The 15195-nt window shown below is 32.6% G+C and overlaps 1 protein-coding gene across 3 annotated transcripts in view; it reads left to right on the top strand.

Annotated features, from left to right (window-relative positions):
- The first annotated feature begins 538 nt into the window (after positions 1-538).
- The window catches only part of cnot4b (CCR4-NOT transcription complex, subunit 4b), a 38629-nt gene continuing 23972 nt past the window's right edge, over positions 539-15195 (top strand). For 2 of the 3 annotated variants that reach the window (NM_201169.1, XM_087246327.2), the window contains exons 1-4: positions 539-734; positions 7907-8137; positions 10480-10677; positions 14378-14464. In NM_201169.1, the coding sequence (NP_957463.1) occupies positions 7964-8137; positions 10480-10677; positions 14378-14464 (459 nt within the window). In that variant the 5' untranslated portion in view covers positions 539-734; positions 7907-7963. Of the gene's footprint in view, positions 735-7906; positions 8138-10479; positions 10866-14377; positions 14465-15195 lie in introns of all 3 variants that reach the window. The other variant, XM_087246328.2, reaches the window with a different exon arrangement.

The following is a 15195-nucleotide window of genomic DNA, read 5'->3' as shown; positions in this document are numbered from 1 at the left end:
ATTTTATAATTGTATTTATACACAATAGTTTTGCTGTGATATTTTCTTTTTTGATTAAGCAGAGTACAAATATTGTGTTCGAATTCAAAGAAAAAGATGATTTATTTTTTTATGAGAATGCATTCGACTTTAAAATTTGGTATCTTGTTTATTTGATCATTATATATGGACAATTTTTCATTCTTAAATGTAAATGGACAGTGAAAAAAACTAGTTTTACTCACTTTAAAATCAAAAGAGGTCATTACTTATTTACGATAAAAGAAACAAAAAATACCAAAACAAAAAGAACTGCTATTATCTTAAAGCTTTAAAATGTGTCCTGGGGATAATTGTAATGTTTTTTTATTTTTTTCTTTAAATTGTATTCAGTTTAAAGTCAATATAATGTTGTTATTTCTCTTGTTTGTTATGTGTTCTAAAACTGCAACAACAACAAAAACCCCAAACACTACATTACCCAGTAAACCCAATCCCACAATCAACTGCGCATGCGCTGAAAAGTCACTACTTGACGCGCCCCTCCCCTTTCTATTTCAATGTAAGATGGTGGTTAGGAGGCACTATCGCTCTACAGAGAGGCTGTAACACACAAGACTTGGTGTTTTCGCATCAAATCACACAGGAGCAGGGACAAACCATCCCAGGAATTTATACTGTGACCTGCTGTGCTAGACCTGGGCCGCTCACATAGATTGTATTTGCTGTGAATCTGACTGTTCACATAGACAGGGGTGAGTATCCCACCAAGGCCTCTCTTGTCCACCGCCTCCACATTCAACTGCTTTTCTTTTTTTCAGATCACCTCTTTATTACACATCTCATCCCTCTTACTTGCCAAAAACGTCCATTTCTTGTGGAAATGCCCATGTCGTGTGTGTTTAATCGGAGTAACGTTAGCCGTCATGTTAGCTGAGTAGCTGCTAGCCGCACCGTTTGACCGGCTTTTAATAAAATACACGAAAATTAACCATCGCTTTGCCAAACACTGACTTATTATTTGCTACACGTGTTTTGAGAAGGCATATGCTTCATGTACACAAATGTCAGTTCACGTTTCAGCCGGTTGAATAACTTCCATATGTGTTAGCCTAGCTGGAAGCCACCAACAAGGAAACATTGCATTTCTGGACATGCTTATTATGTACTTTGACAATAAGGGAATTTCCTTTGTATTTTGGCAGTCGGTTAGCGTTATTGCGTTATCATTTTTATTATAGGACGTCTGACATTTGCTCCGTTAACTGCAGTTATTTTTATTATTTGTGTCCACACCCTTTATTATTGTGTGATTGGGTTTGACAGGAGGTGCATGCTACAGGTTTTCTTTGACCACATGCATCTGTCATTCTTTCCATAAGGAATGTTATGAATCCAGCGTCTATTAGAAGATGATTTTGTGTGTGTGCTAGTTGCAACTTTAATTGAACTCTGCAGTTCCAGTGTTGAGTATGCACTAATAATGCAGTTCAGTCAGCAATGGGCCTTTTGAGCTCACCATCTGCTTTTTGTCTTTAGGTTGTAAGCATTTTGTAAACAATATGAAGATTAAAGCTGCGTCGTGTTGATCCAGACTCATTTTTCTTGCCTCTGTGGAACACAAAATGCCCTTTTAGCTGGAATGACAGATTTTATTGAAAGAAAGTCATGCAGGTTTATATTATCACGTTGTGTCATAATTTAAAATCCCTTTCCTTAAACCTTTTTGTTGCATGGTGTGATTTAACAGTGTATATTGGTTGTAATGCAAGGTTTGCCAGTTAAATTGATGCTTCATGAAGTAGGCTTTTGCTTGAGTTGTGCTGTGGGCCAGTTTTAGTTGGACCGAGATGTTCCAGAACATCACCAGGCATTGTTTGGGCCAGACACAATGTTTGTGAGACAGTTTTCTGTCAAGGGTCATTGCTGTCATACAATCCTATTATGGATGGATGTCTGCGTAGGTGTTCAGTTGCATAAAAGTGAACGTCTTTGTAGCTGGCTGAATAAATTCATTATCTGTCAGAATGGATAACATGCCTTACTGTCCAAGTCTTCTATTAATTTCAGCGTGAAGGTCAGTCTTTTTTATTAATATTGTATTTTATCACTGTGATGTTTTCAGAGCTGTCTCCATCATGTTAGAACATTCTCTTTTTTTGTATTTTGTAATGCTTTTATTTGGTCTACAGGGAATTTTCTTTTTGGCACAGACATATCTTTCATTGCTTGCCGGTGCCTCTTCGATCTGCTCACGAAAAGCAGCCCACAAAAGGACTCGACGCCCACTCTGATGATAATTTCAGCTCCACTTTTGTATGACATCAGAATGATGCCAGCTGAGACAACTGTCCATCTTTGCACTGTGTCAGCGTACTGCGTTTATTTATTTCATTACATTACAGTGTTCTTACTGTGTGTAGTAGATTTAAATGTATTCGGACTAGATGTGACTTTCTATTTTCTAGCTTTCACATTTTAAAGCCTTTTTAAATAATTTGGTGCTTCATAAACACTTAAAATGATGCCAAACACTTTCTAAATACATCTTCAAAGGCGTTACCTAGTGATTTTTATTTTTTTTTTTAAGTGGAAAGTTGCTGTTTTGAGCGCTGCACTGTTGTCGTTCTCATCATTTAGTGTGGTTAGTGGTCATAGTTGGGTTTTAAGATGACTGTTGTGAAACTCTTTAATTTTGTTCCTAGATAGCTCTGTTCCTCTACTTTTAAGGGTGTGTTCATGCTAGGTTTGGTTGTTTGATTACAATAGCATAGATGCTGGGTTAGTGTGATTTACTTTAAGTGTGAACAGTACTTTGGTGTACATCAAACAAGTGCCCTTAGATCACTGATAAGCTTGGTCGGTATACACTCTGTCCAGGCAAGTGCAATATGAACAAAAAAAGTCTAAAGGAATCATAGTAAATCGATGAAAAACAAGATGCAACAGAATAGATGTGCAAATAAATATCTTTTTTTTTTTATAGTCACACAGCTGGTCATTATAGTTCAGTAGGCTTCTCAGAAGAGTGTCTACTTACTGGAGATCTTCGTTTGTGTGTGATGGAGGATTTCCTGACGCTTCTTTTGACATCTATAAACTCTTCACAAGATGTCAACTGATAAAATACCTTCTTGTGTGCACACATGCAATACACATGTTCAGACCAGCACACAATATTGCATTGGATGTTCAGTAAGCTCCATTGCAAAGTATACAACATAAAACTATTATTTGTTTCTTGTTGGTGGTGTTGTTATTATTATTATCATTATTATTATTATTATTATTATTATTATTATTATTATTATTATTATTATATCCTTATATTTGGACTTACAATTGACATTAGCTGTTTGGACTTTTTATTTTTAGTCAAGGCCAAACTACAAGAGTGAACACAAACAATTTTCTGTTTTGATTATATTTTACGTATTTATTTATTTTTTTTAATGAATAATAGGTTTGACCAGTTATTGTTGCAAATGAGTTGTCAATAATGTTCATTTCTCTGTTGACGACATACTGCAATTTGTTCAGTTTTTAATGCCAGAAGATGAGCCGATTTGTTGAACAAATTTGCTTGAAATAACGCAAAAGAAAAATCACATTTTCAGGTTTTTGTGAAATGTGTCCTAATAGTGTTTTTAGCAACGTGGGACATATATGAAGAGTTCAGATGCAAATACCAAATGCCATCTGAAATGTTCTCCTAAAATGACTATTTTTGTCAGCCTCCTAATGTTTATGTTCTGTTATTTTTCTTTAAATGCCATGCAAATGACTTATTTGTTACTATAAAATTCACATTTCTGGGCCTACACACAGGAGTTTGAGAAAAAAGATAATTTTAGAAGAAAATATCAGATGACTTTTAGAGGTTTTTGCATCTAAACTCGTCATATGTCTGTCAACATTAGGCATGGGCTGGCATAATAACCGTGAATAAAAATGTCATGGTATTGTGCTCACTGCTCTAAAATATATATATTTTTAAATGTCTAGGTAAAAACAGAATCAGTTGTTGCTTTCCATTTAATCTAGTTTGATTTGTGTTCACACTGGAAGTCAAATCAGAATCAGGACTCTCTAAACTAACTCTAATGTTCACATAATTTCAAATGTAATCTTGTAACTACACTAAAGAAATGATCCATTGGATTTACTCAATTTTACTAAGGTAAATTAGTTGCAAACAATTGATTTGATCTGAATTGAAACAAATTAAATGTAGTAATGTTCATCTCCATTTGTTTGTTCAAATTCAGCCCATATAAATTGCTTTGTGCATCTTTCTTCATGTGCATGTAATGTACCCATTAGTATGAGGACCATCTTGAGTATACTTGGGAGTTCACGATCACTGTGTTGGACTCGAATCTATTTTTTATAAGAGTGATGGTTAAATGTTTGTTATTAGCATCATCCTCGGCAGGGGTCGGCGTAAAGCTTTTATTACCCAGACCAAATATCCGCCTCTTCTGGCTGAGAATCCCATCCTCATTGATAGTGGGAATCCCTTATCTGTACAGTTCTGCTAATAAAAGCCCCTCATGCCCTATTTCTGATTCCATATTGACACGTTAAGGAGACAGTGCAGTGAGCTCCGCTCTCCCGCTTGCTGGGGTGAGACCTTGCCAATCTGAGGAAGTGCTGATTACCCTACATGTAGCTCAGACCGCCCCCTGCGTTCAATCAGCATTTCCCTTTTAAAGGGAGATTCGGGGGACTGACTCCTCCTGCTGTACTCTGCCTGCCCAGGATGGGATATTTTTAGACATCTCCCTTTCCCCACCATCCCCTCATATCCACCCACTGTCCCCTCTTCATGCTCCTGGTGCTTCCGCTACTAACTAGAGTGATTGTTAGGACCCTGTGAAATCAGAAGTGGAGTTTAGTTTGCTCTTGTGTTTGTTAATCCATAAGTAGGGCCAGACAGAATCTGCAAAAATTTTTTTGCTATTTATGTACAGTATTTGAAAAAAATCTGCCGATTTATGCGGAATGAATTTGGGAATATTATAACTAAAAACTTTAATATACTTTTTTTTTTTTTTTTTTTACTTTTATTTAATGTTTACCATGCAAATCCAATTAGACCCACTTTTTTTAGTAAACAAAGCAAGTGACTTATTTAGTTTAACTATTAAAAGACAGAAAATATTACTTTACAAGCTGTATTGCCAATAAATCAAATGAACATTTTCATATTGATCAATAATTATACTGAAATTAATTTAGAAACTGAATAAATATAAATGTACACACACTTACACGAGTAAATAAATAAATAGACTGGGCTAAAAATCGGTAGAAATCGGCTGACTTCTGCGCGGACAGATTCCGTGTGAGCCTACATGCAAAAGATTTTCTTCAGTATTCTTTGGCAATCTTAATTCTATATGTATTTGTAATTTGCATTAATAGCAATAAGATTAATAAATATAGCTGGATTTTAAAAATGAAGAAGAAAGTAATGACGTATATCTAATTTGAAAAATAATAGAACTTTTTTAAATAATCAAAATTGTTTAATTTCCATTTTTTAAATAAATTTTTCCTCTTCTGTATTTAATTTTTAGACTCCAGTTTAATAGTTTGTGCGATTTAGAACCTTAAAAAAATCTTGATTAAACTGAGTTTTGAAACTTGATCAATTTGACATTTAAGAGTTAAAAAACATGAAATAACAGTTGTGTAATTCCTAAAATAAATAGTTTAAGTGTTAATATTTAATATGTGTAAATATAAATATTTCTGTTACAATTGCTGTTTAAATCTGCTTTTATTTTGATGGGTTGTTAAGATGCTGTAAGTCTGTGAAAATTAGACCATAGTTGTTCCTCACATAATAATAATAATATCAGTTATAATAATAATGATGATAATAAAATCACTAATATTAATGATCATAATAATAATAATACCAATAATAATAATAAAAATAATATAATAACACTAATAATAATAATATCATCAGTAATAATAATTCTGATAATAATAATACCAGTAATAACAATAATTATATCAGTAATAATAATAATAATAACAATAATGTTTATTTATAGGCAAATTTCTTAAAGTGAAGAACAAAATTACTAAAATAAAAATAAAGAATAAATATTAAATAATGCAAAAAAGCATTTGTAGAAATATCAACTATAGTTTTAGGAGTAAAACATAATAGTTTTAATAACTCATTTCTAATAACTGATTTCTTTTATTTTTTATTTTTTTCAAGCACATTTCTTTACAAAATGTACCTGTAATTTGACTACTTATCCTGCACCACACAGATTTTTGGCCAGTTAAATGCTTATTCAAACCTTTGTTTGATAAATGATCCACATGGGGGAAGTGCCACCAAAAAAAGGAACTGTCCCTGACAAACCACTGTATTTGTTATTGTCTATGTTGTTTATGCAGTTGTGATTCAAACATTACCACAGAAACAAAGCCTCTAATGTAGAATGTGTTTACTTAAAGAAAAGGTAAATTAGCTTGCATTACTCATGATCTCACGCAGAGACATCAAATTGCTTTTTAACCAACGCAGCTTACATTTGGGGCCTTGTCAGGAGCCCACGGTTCAATGTTAAATACCAGGATCCAGTACCTCATTTTTCAGTAATTGTTGAATTTGCACCTACTCACTTAAGAGGACCAGTTCACTGGATGAACCCTAGAGGATATGTATACTTGTTATTGAAACTCTGGTGATTGCTTGTGTGGGTGTGTGTGCTTGTCGATTCCAATTATGCCTTCAATTCCTCTCTTGACTGGAGTTTGAAACTCCTCCCACACAAACACAAATACACTCTTGCTAGTCGCATTCTCATTATTGACTCTGATGCAAGCTCTAATGTGCTTTGAGACTATTTGAAGGATATGAGCCTAATTCGGTCTCGCTTTTTAAAACATGTGGACTGTTGGAAAAAATATATATTATTGTAGAATTTTGCTGCATTTATTAACTTTGAAGCGTCTGTTTGTTTACAGTTTGACATGAAAATAATAATAATGATGATGATGATGATTTGTGTTATTTATTATTATTAATAATAAAAATATAATAATGAGTAATTGTTAATATAATAATAATAATAATAATAATAATAGTAAAAATTAATAATCATGAACATTATTGTTAATATTATTATTAATAATATTCATAATTATAATTAGTCATTTGTTGTTATAATAAAAAAATAATAATAACAATAGTAAAATATTATTATTTTTATATTATTTATTATTATATTAATTATTAACAACAATAAATTACTAATTATAAATAATATAATTATAATAATATAAAAATTATTACTATATTAATTACTATAGTTATTACTATAGTTAATTATTATTATTTATTTTAATTATTAATTTTAATATTAATATTATAATTTGTAATATTAATAACAATTATTAGTAATTTATTGTTGTTAATATAATAATAATAATAATAATAATAATTGATCTACTACTATTAATAATAGTAAAATATTATTTTTATATTATTAATTGTTATTATATTAGCAACAACAAATTATAATTTCTAATATTAATAATAATAATAATTTTAATTATTAAAATATGTTATTATTATTTTTATATTAACAACAATTACTAATTATAATACTACTAATAATAATTATTATCGATATTATTATAGTAAAATATTATTATTTATTTAAATTATTAATATTGATGTTAATTATAATTAGTAATATTATTAATAGTAATTAGTAATTTGTTTTTTGTTAATATTATAATCATATTAGTAAAAGTATTATTATTTAATATTATTATTATTTTTATACCTGTCGTTGTTTTATTATTATTACACATTAGTAATAATATTTTGGTAAATATTTTTTTTTAAATTTCCCTAACAGTTTTTTTTTTTTTTTTTTTTCCTCAACAGCTCTGCCTCTAAACTGTGAGAACACACCGCTCTTTTCTCTGCGTCGCGTGCCATAGGATGTCCTGCAGCCCTGAGGTGAAGGAGGACCCCATGGAGTGCCCACTGTGCATGGAACCGTTGGAGATTGATGACGTCAACTTCTTCCCCTGCACCTGCGGCTATCAGATCTGCCGCTTCTGCTGGCATCGCATACGCACAGACGAGAACGGCCTCTGTCCGGCCTGCAGAAAGGTAAACAGGGAATTAGGGATATAAAATGAATAGTCATCCTTGAAAATAACAGCACACCTTGAGAGTCCAAAAGCAAGCATATTTGTGTATTTTTAAAATGAGTGTACATTTTATATTTATATTATAGGTTTCTCTAAAATGTGTGTAGCCTCACTCCTAAATTTTTTTTGGGAGAGGGATGTAACGATTATAGGATTTGATTGTACGATTATAGTCTGAGGAATAATCACGATAATTATCCATTCATTAATTTCAAAACACTACTAGTTTAGAAAATCACATGAAAGCGCTGTATATTTTAAGGTGTTATTAATTGCTGCTCAGTAATCAATTAATACAGCACAAAATAATAATAAAACAAACAATAGTCCATTTCTCTGATATGTGAATGCCACTTTGTGAATAGCGCCAGCCTCAACCATAGTTAAAATCAGCCTTTAATCCAGTGTGCGTGAGTATTAGCCTCGGTGTACAAGCTCGGAACTTTAAACTAGCACACAGTTGGCATAACTTTTAGTTGCAGCAGTTTTGATCCATGCAGAAATGCGGTGTTGAGAAGCCTTTATAATTAATTAACTGTTACGAATTAATTTTGTGGATTTTATTTATTTGGTTAGGGTTTTTTGGTGTCATGGGATAAATTCTTTAAAAGCTACTTCGAATGCGATGGTAAAATCATGGTGACATTCAAAATGTAATTAAATTATTTTTATTTTATAAAAGAAGAGTTTGGCCAGGTGGAGATTATTTTGCATAGATTATGAATTTAAGATTAGCAACAAAGCTGTAATGCGGTTGAGGCAAAGCTCTCAAATAACTGGACAATCTACATTCCTACTCTCACTGATGGTCATGACCGAAAAGACAAGTCTCGAATTCAAGCAGCCGAAACGAGTTTCCTCTGCAGGGTGACAGGGCCAACCCTTATAGATAGGATGAGGAGCTCTGAGTAGAACCGCTGCTCCTCCACATTGAGAGAAGTCAGCTGAGGTAGGTCATTGTTCCAGGCATGTCTCACCGGGAGGAGGCCTCTGCGAAGACCCAGGATACGCTGGAGGGACTATGTCTCTCGACTGGCCTGGGAATGCCTCAGGATCCCCTGGAGGAAGTGTCTGAGGATTGAAATCTGGGGTTCTCTTCTAAGACTGCTGCCCCTGGGGCCCGGCCCCCGAAAAAGCAGACGAAAATAAGATAAAATGAGATTAGCAACAGTTAAAAAAAAAATAATTATTATTAATAAATCTTAATTAATAAAAAAACATTTTTTTACAAAAAGCAAAGTCTTTGGGGGAACTTCAATGGGATATTCGAGAGAATGCATTTGAAAATGTAGTTTATTTATTATTATTATTATTATTTTATTAAACATTTTGATTTTGAACAAAGCCTAATATCCACCCAATAAAAAGTGTGAAATAAAATAAACACAGTAATATTGTAATAATAAGTACAAAATCAGGATTGAAACATGAATGATACAGTTTCTCTCATATTTAAAAAAAATTGTACAGTTTTTTTTTTTACTGGCACCATTTATTTTGGCTGTGGTGTATTCCAAACTAATAATGTTCAGTAGATAGAGCCTCCAGGATAAATCAGTTGGAGCAGATGGATCCAGCCATAGTTTCAGGATTGTTTTTTTTTTTGCTCATTGGATCTGAGTTTCCATTAGTTCCGATAGAAAATCTCGGACATTCCCAGAACATGTGTATACAAGCACGAAAACGTAATAAAAAAAAAAAGTAAACCATATTTGCATATTTTAATATTTAATATATAAGATTTATTGCACAGCGATATTATGGAAAAAATTGCATTTGTTTTTATAAACCATTTCAATTGGCCCAATTCAATTGGTGTCATTGGCCCATGAACATTTCCTGCTTATTGCCAAATGTTGTATAATTCAATCATAATTTCAGAATTATGTCAATTCAACCATAACGTTAAAACAGCTATCATAACATTATTTATCAATATGTGGAACTTTTTGAATTCTCAGAAGCTGCGAAAAATAAAAATGTAAATAAGTTAGGACCATTGTAATTATTTACATGCCTCAAAATGCTCCGTATCGAATGAAGAAAATTAAAGAACTGTTTATATTCGGTTTAATTTAATTGTCTTTTATATGATTTCTTTCATTACGATCTCTTTTTTTATTTCATATTTTATATATATATATATATATATATATATATATATATATATATATATATATATATAATAAAATAAAATTATAGCCTGTGCTGCTGATATATCTTTAGACTAATGAAAAAAAAGAATGTATTTATGTATTGAGTGAACCTCTTCTAACATCAAGCATCTCTTGTGTGGTTCAGCCCTATCCAGAAGACCCTGCAGTATACAAACCTCTCTCTCAGGAGGAACTTCAGAGGATAAAGAACGAGAAGAAGCAGAAGCAGAACGAGCGGAAGCAGAAGATCACAGAGAACCGCAAACACCTCTCCAGCGTGCGAGTCGTCCAGCGAAACCTGGTGTTTGTTGTGGGCCTTTCACAGAGACTCGCCGACCCTGAGGTGATTCAGCAAAACACACAATCTTTCCTGACCTCTGTGTAATTGATGCTCTTCACACTCAAGATAAACGACTTAGGAAGTCCACTGCGCCAAAACTGTGACATTCATCTCACTCAGCCGCTCTCGAAATTCATCCACACATGGTTTCTGATGCTTTATAACACTTTCACTGCAAGCAAGATATAAAGGTACACATTTATTCTGTTGAATGTTTTGTCCTTGTATGTCTTATGTAGGTCTTCGCTGTTTGTTAATGGAGGGAAAATGAAGGTCAAGGAGAGTAGAAAATCAAGCGTTTGTCCTAGAAGCTGGAACAAGATGGAAAGAGCATATTTTAAGGGTTTCTGAGTTCAGATCCTGCTGTGTAAAAAGACCTGACACAGGTTTATTATAATAAGAAAGATAATTTGTATATTTTTCTAATTTGAATATTTTTTTCAATTATTTAATCTGATTGTAGGCTTTTACACATTTTTTTGATTTCATAATTTTTTTATGTTTATATTATATTATATTATATTATATTATATTATATTATATTATATTATATTATGTTTTATTATGTTTTATTATGTTGTATTATATTATATTATATTATATTATATTATATTATGTTTTATTATGTTGTATTATATATTATTATATTATATTATATTATATTATATTATATTATATTATATTATATTATATTATGTTTTATAATGTTGTATTATATATTATTGTATTATAATATATTATATTATATTTTATATTATATTATACTTTATTGTATTGTATTACTATTATATTATATTTTATATTATATATTATTATATTGAATTATATGACCTGTTATTATATATTATTATATTGTTTTGTATATTATTATATATTTTTATATTATATATTATTATATGATATTATAATATATTATGTTAGATGTATATTATATAGATATTTTATTTTTAAGATAGTAATTTTAATTTATTATTGTTAAATATTTACTCCCTAAACATTTACACCCTATAGTTCCATCTGTCCAAGTCAAGTATGTAAATATATATCAGATTTCATAAAAAAATAAAAAAACACAAATATATATATTTTTTAGCTGTTTTATGTAATGTATGACACATTAAAATATACATTTATAAATAAATAGACAAAGTTTTTTTTACTTGATAAGTGTAGAATAAACAAATCCATACATTGCTTAAAATTAGTAAAAGCAAAAGTAACAAAAGTGGGTTCTAATGTGGTAGAGTCTGCATGCACTGGGTTTCATTCTTTCTCAAAGACAAGTCAGTTTTTGACACTCAATTGATGAATGAAATCAGTTGCTAAAATAAAGTCCTGTTTACAATAGTGGTTGAAAGACTTTTTGATTTTTTGTAAAACGACTTTTATGTTATCTAGGCCAAGTTGACATCGACTAGTCTGTAGTAATGTCATCAATAAAACACAAGATGCACATGTTTTGCAACATGCCACAATTTGCCATTAATTTGCAGGAAGTTAATACACATGCTGTTTGACAGTAGCAACACTACTAATGACTAATTTTAGTGCAAAACAAATGCACTGTCAACACTTTCATTTTGTTAATAATGCAACATTAGCAATTAGGCTAATTTTTACTACTAAATAAATGCAGTCAACACATTGATTACTGCACATTCTATAAGAATGTAAGAATAACAAATATTTTAGTGGAGCTGTTTTGCATATGTTGTCAGCACAAAGATTCATGTGAAGTTATTTTATAACAACATAACCAAAGAAAGACAAAGGCTGTAACATTAAGCCTTCTTAAACTGTCAAAGACTTGCTCAGATGGATATTTTACTGCTATAATAGCGCGCTCTAGAAAGCGAGTCAAAATTCTGCTCAAGTTGAGCGCTTTTTGTGGTTACTGGCTCATCTTGATTATGGGATGTCTTCTCAATGCACATCTTTACCACGTTCACCGGTGATGATATTCACACTTGCTATGAAGTTTGCCACATCCAGTGGCTGTGAACTTTACAATTTTTGTGTGCTTCACGGTTCATTTGCATAATATGTCAGCATCTACGCTTCGCAGAGGACAACAGCCAATCACATTACTCTTCTAGGGTTGCGTAAACGTGATTGGCTAGCATCTGCTCTAGGGTATTTGCATGGAGCGACCTGACGGGCATCTGCTTGACTATTTAAAGTTCGCTCAACGTTCATGTGAATCTTTAATGCTGACATGAGAAAAATACAATTTTAAAAGTTTCTTTAAATAATCCGATGGCAGTTTCGTTCAGTGCACCACCATTGTGTGTAAAACTAGCATGTAGTTTAGGTTAACCGTGCAGCGCAACAAGTTAACGGCAATCAAGAAGCATCACAGCAGACACATAAGTCAAATAGTCCAGTGTTTCACAACCATATTTCTGCACATTTTCCATGTCTCCTTAACCAAACACACCTAATTCGGATCATCAGCAGAGACTGAAAGAGCTGTAATGTGTGCGACAGACAAAAGAGACATCCAAAACATGCAGTGCTGGTGGTCCTTCAGGAACATGGTTGAGAAACCCTGGCCTACTCTATTCAACCCCTAGTTTACAACTTGTATTGGTCCTATATATTACAGAAAACATATAAAAACAAATAAATTCACACCCACTGGTGCAACCAAAGTGGCTTTAACACTGTAAAGCACATTCCCCAAATCTGCCGTTCCCCCATTATTATGACCTTCTGTCTGGTGTGTATGCTACAGTATTACTTCCACCCTTCTGAGGAAAAACTCCTTGAAGCTGTGCAGATTTGATTTTATGCGACATTTCATCAAATGAAAATGAAAAATGAGGCTAAATGGTTTCCTGGGGAATGAGAGAAAGCTACCTGCCCACCAGCTGCACTTAGCCTGCATTACCAGCCCACGAAAACAGCTTTCGCTCTCTTATTTTTTTTGCTCCCTTCTCTCTGACGCTCTTTCTCTCCCTCTATTCGCCATCACAGCTGACGTCATCCACCCTGAATAGCTCTCAGCAGAGAACAAGTTATTCAGTGTGAAAAACCCAGAGAGTGAGAACATGCCTTTTAATTCCAAGACAGACGAGTGAGATTAGATGCACAAAATGCTCAAACATGTTTTCAGGGGGTTTGTTTTCTTGCTGTACTGATCGTCCCTTCACATTCGAGTCTCTGTGCTGTCGTTTATCTCACACTGAGGGTGCGAAAAAAAAAAAAAAAAGCCCTCAAACAAAAACTGCAAAGAAACATCCGGGCTGCTTTCACAGTTCAAGAGTGAGCAGAATATTAAAAACGTCATGTTGTTAAGATGAAGCCCTTCGCCAGTGAAATGCCTGACGGAGGCCTACTTGTGTGGCACACTTCTGTTTCCAGTGTCGATTTGGCTGAACGTTGTGGATATCCTGGTGAATGTCATTCACATAAAATCCTGTTTATCGTATCATAATGCTTTCCTTCATGCAATCTATTTATAAGTAGAAATGAACTTTGTTGACGTGAATGTGGTTACTGGGAATGATACATGCAGCAGTGCTGATTGGGTTTATATTTAGCTCCACATTTTGATTTCTTTCATAATAAATAATGATTGAGTTATGCGCTTCCGATGAGTTCTGATTATGTGCTGCGCTTTCTCCTGCATTTGCATGTGCCGTTGATGATCTCCAAACCGCAATCAGCTCTTTTTAAATGTGTAATTGGCTTGTGATTGCAGGTCTTAAAAAGGCCGGAGTACTTTGGGAAGTTTGGGAAGATCCATAAGGTGGTCATCAATAACAGCACTTCTTATGCTGGTTCACAGGTGAGCTGCAGTGTCTCATTGGTCAGACGTGTTTGTCTGTGTGGGTCTAGTGTTATGAACAAACAAGTGTTTTTATAAGGTCCATCACTTGTGTGTGTGTGTGTGTGTGTGTGTGTGTGTGTGTGTGTGTGTGTGTGTGTGTGTGTGTGTGTGTGTGTGTGCGTGTGTGTGTGCGTGTGTGCGTGTGCGTGTGCGTGTGCGTGTGCGTGTGTGTGTGTGTGTACACACAGTGCTCAGCTTAAAATGTAAGTACACTCCTCACAAATCTATCTTTTAAATTCATATTTTTAATTGGAAGCTGTACAATATTATAAGTGTGCATATACATTAGATTAGTCAGTACTCAAGCCAAATCTGGAGCTAATCTAGCAAAATAACCTACAATAACGGTCCAAAAACTAGTACACCCAAATTTATATGATATAAAAAAATTAAACGCAAATAAAAAAAAAAGGAAAAATCAAGAACCAAAAAAATTGAAACATTTAGTTGAATTTTTACAGGTTGTAATTTATTTTTGCAACATTTTGCTTGAATTTAATTGTATTATCTTTCGATTTCTAAATATGTTTGATGACTAAAATATGATTTTAATAAATATATCATTTTAATAAATCTGTTTTCTTTAAATGCATCAAAATACATTGCCTATGTTCACTGAGAAATGGAAACAAATATTCATTTTCAAAATGGGGTGTGTATGTAACCTTTTTTCCTGTTTTGAAATTAAA

The sequence above is a fragment of the Danio rerio genome, chromosome 4, assembly GCF_052040795.2.
Source record: "Danio rerio strain M-AB ecotype USA chromosome 4, GRCz13ab, whole genome shotgun sequence".
NCBI lineage: Eukaryota > Metazoa > Chordata > Actinopteri > Cypriniformes > Danionidae > Danio > Danio rerio.
This window is presented reverse-complemented; position numbering and strand designations above follow the sequence as displayed.